Source organism: Cinclus cinclus, chromosome 31 (genome assembly GCF_963662255.1).
Source record: "Cinclus cinclus chromosome 31, bCinCin1.1, whole genome shotgun sequence".
Taxonomy (NCBI): Eukaryota; Metazoa; Chordata; class Aves; order Passeriformes; family Cinclidae; genus Cinclus; species Cinclus cinclus.
Genome location: NC_085076.1, coordinates 1,910,751 through 1,913,250, shown reverse-complemented (window position 1 = coordinate 1,913,250; position 2,500 = coordinate 1,910,751). Strand labels below are relative to the sequence as shown.

Sequence of the window (2,500 nt, the reverse complement as noted above, 5' to 3'; positions counted from 1 at the left end):
GGTGGGAAAGGTGGGGAAGGTGAGAAAGGTGAGAAAGGTGAGAAAGGTGAGAAAGGTGAGAAAGGCGGGAGCAGCAGCGGGGCGGGGCACCTGCAGCTCGGCCTCCTCCTGGCGCAGCATGTTCCACAGGATCTGCGCCGCGTGACGCCGAACGTCCGGGTCCTGCCGGGACAGCCGGGGCAACTGGGGCAACTGGGGGAACTGGGGGAACTGGGAATGGGCAACTGGGGGAACTGGGGGAACTGGGGGAACTGGGGAAATTGGGGGAACTGGGGGAACTGGGGGCACTGGGGGAACTGGGGGAACTGGGGCAACTGGGGGAACTGGGAATGGGCAACTGGGGCAACTGGGGGAACTGGGGGAACTGGGGAAACTGGGGGAACTGGGGAAACTGGGGGAACTGGGGAAACTGGGGGAACTGGGAATGGGCAACTGGGGCAACTGGGGGAACTGGGAACGGGCAACTGGGGGAACTGGGAATGGGCAACTGGGGAAACTGGGGGAACTGGGAATGGGCAACTGGGGAAACTGGGGGAACTGGGGGAATTGGGGGAACTGGGGGAACTGGGGGAACTGGGAATGGGCAACTGGGGGAACTGGGGGAACTGGGGGAACTGGGGGAACTGGGGGAATTGGGGGAACTGGGGGAACTGGGGCAACTGGGGGAACTGGGAATGGGCAACTGGGGCAACTGGGGAATGGGGAACTGGGGGAACTGGGAATGGGCAACTGGGGCAACTGGGGCAACTGGGGGAACTGGGAATGGGCAACTGGGGCAACTGGGAATGGGCAACTGGGGCAACTGGGGCAACTGGGAACGGGCAACTGGGGCAACTGGGGCAACTGGGGGAACTGGGAATGGGCAACTGGGGCAACTGGGGCAACTGGGAATGGGCAACTGGGGCAACTGGGGCAACTGGGGGAACTGGGAATGGGCAACTGGGGCAACTGGGGCAACTGGGAATGGGCAACTGGGGCAACTGGGGGAACTGGGGGAACTGGGAACGGGCAACTGGGGGAACTGGGGGAACTGGGGCAACTGGGGGAACTGGGGGAACTGGGGGAACTGGGGGAACTGGGGCAACTGGGGGAACTGGGAACGGGCAACTGGGGGAACTGGGGCAACTGGGGAAACTGGGGAAACTGGGGCAACTGGGGGAACTGGGAATGGGCAACTGGGGCAACTGGGAATGGGCAACTGGGGCAACTGGGGGAACTGGGAATGGGCAACTGGGGAAACTGGGGCAACTGGGGGAACTGGGGGAACTGGGGAAACTGGGGGAACTGGGAATGGGGAACTGGGGGCACTGGGGATACTGGGGGGTACTGGGAATGGGGGAATGGGAACGGGGCGGATAATGGGAATTCCGGGTTCCCTGACGGGATTTTGGGATTCCCTGATGGAATTTTGGGATTCCCTGATGGAATTTTGGGATTCCCTGGTGGAATTTTGGGATTCTCCTCTGGAATTTTGGCTCACCTGCAGGGGCCTGGGCTCGGTGATGGAATTTTGGGATTCCCTGACGGAATTTTGGGATTCTCCTCTGGAATTCTGGCTCACCTGCAGGGGCCTGGGCTCGGTGATGGAATTTTGGGATTCCCTGACGGAATTTTGGGATTCTCCTCTGGAATTCTGGCTCACCTGCAGGGGCCTGGGCTCGGTGATGGAATTTTGGGATTCCCTGACTGAATTTTGGGATTCTCCTCTGGGAATTCTGGCTCACCTGCAGGGGCCTGGGCTCGGTGATTCGCTGGGGGGGCCCTTGGGGACATCCAGAAGTTTCTGGCTCCTGCTGGGATCCCGAAATTCCCACGGATCCAGGGGGGGATCCCAGCAGGGTCAGGGCCACGTAGGCACCGGCTGGGAACAAACAAAAAAAAAAAAAAATGGGAACGTCACGAGAAATTCCAGGAAAAGTTTGGGATGAGAGGGGATGTGAGGAGGATTTGCAGGGAAAAAAAATTAAAATTGACAAGAAAAAATTCCAGGGGAAAAAAAAAAAAAAAAAAAAAAAAAAAAAAGAAATTCCAGAAGAAAGCAGAGCGAGAGGGATTGTGCTGGAAAAATTTGGGATAATGGGTGAGTGGGATTCCCAAAAAAAGTAAATTTGGGAAGAGAGAGTGAGAAGGAATTCCAGGAGAAGGTTCCAGGAAAAAAAAAATTTGTAAGAAAAAAAATTCCCAGGAGAAATTGGAGTGAGAAGGAATTCCAGGAGAAAGTTCCAGGAAAAAGAATTTGTAAGAAAAAAATTCCCAGGAAAAATCTTCCAGGAGAAATCAAAGTGGGAAGGATTATCCTGGAAAAATTTATCAGAAAAAATTCCCAGGAAAAAATTTCCAGGAGAAATCAAAGTGGGAAGGATTATCCTGGAAAAATTTATCAGGAAAAAATTCCCAGGAAAAAAATCTCCAGGAGAAATCAAAGTGGGAAGGATTATCCTGGAAAAAATTATCAGAAAAAAATTCCCAGGAAAAATTTCCAGGAGAAATCAAAGTGGGA

At 54.7% G+C, this 2,500-nt stretch overlaps 1 protein-coding gene across 1 annotated transcript in view; it reads right to left on the bottom strand.

Annotated features, from left to right (window-relative positions):
* The window catches only part of ARHGEF11 (Rho guanine nucleotide exchange factor 11), a 69,121-nt gene that overhangs the window by 61,016 nt on the left and 5,605 nt on the right, over positions 1 to 2,500 (bottom strand). The window contains exons 2-4 of the mRNA XM_062511251.1: positions 1,762 to 2,297; positions 554 to 596; positions 91 to 210 (exon numbers count right to left, since the gene is read on the bottom strand). Of these exons, the coding sequence (XP_062367235.1) occupies positions 91 to 210; positions 554 to 596; positions 1,762 to 2,297 (699 nt within the window). The remainder of the gene's footprint in view (positions 1 to 90; positions 211 to 553; positions 597 to 1,761; positions 2,298 to 2,500) is intronic.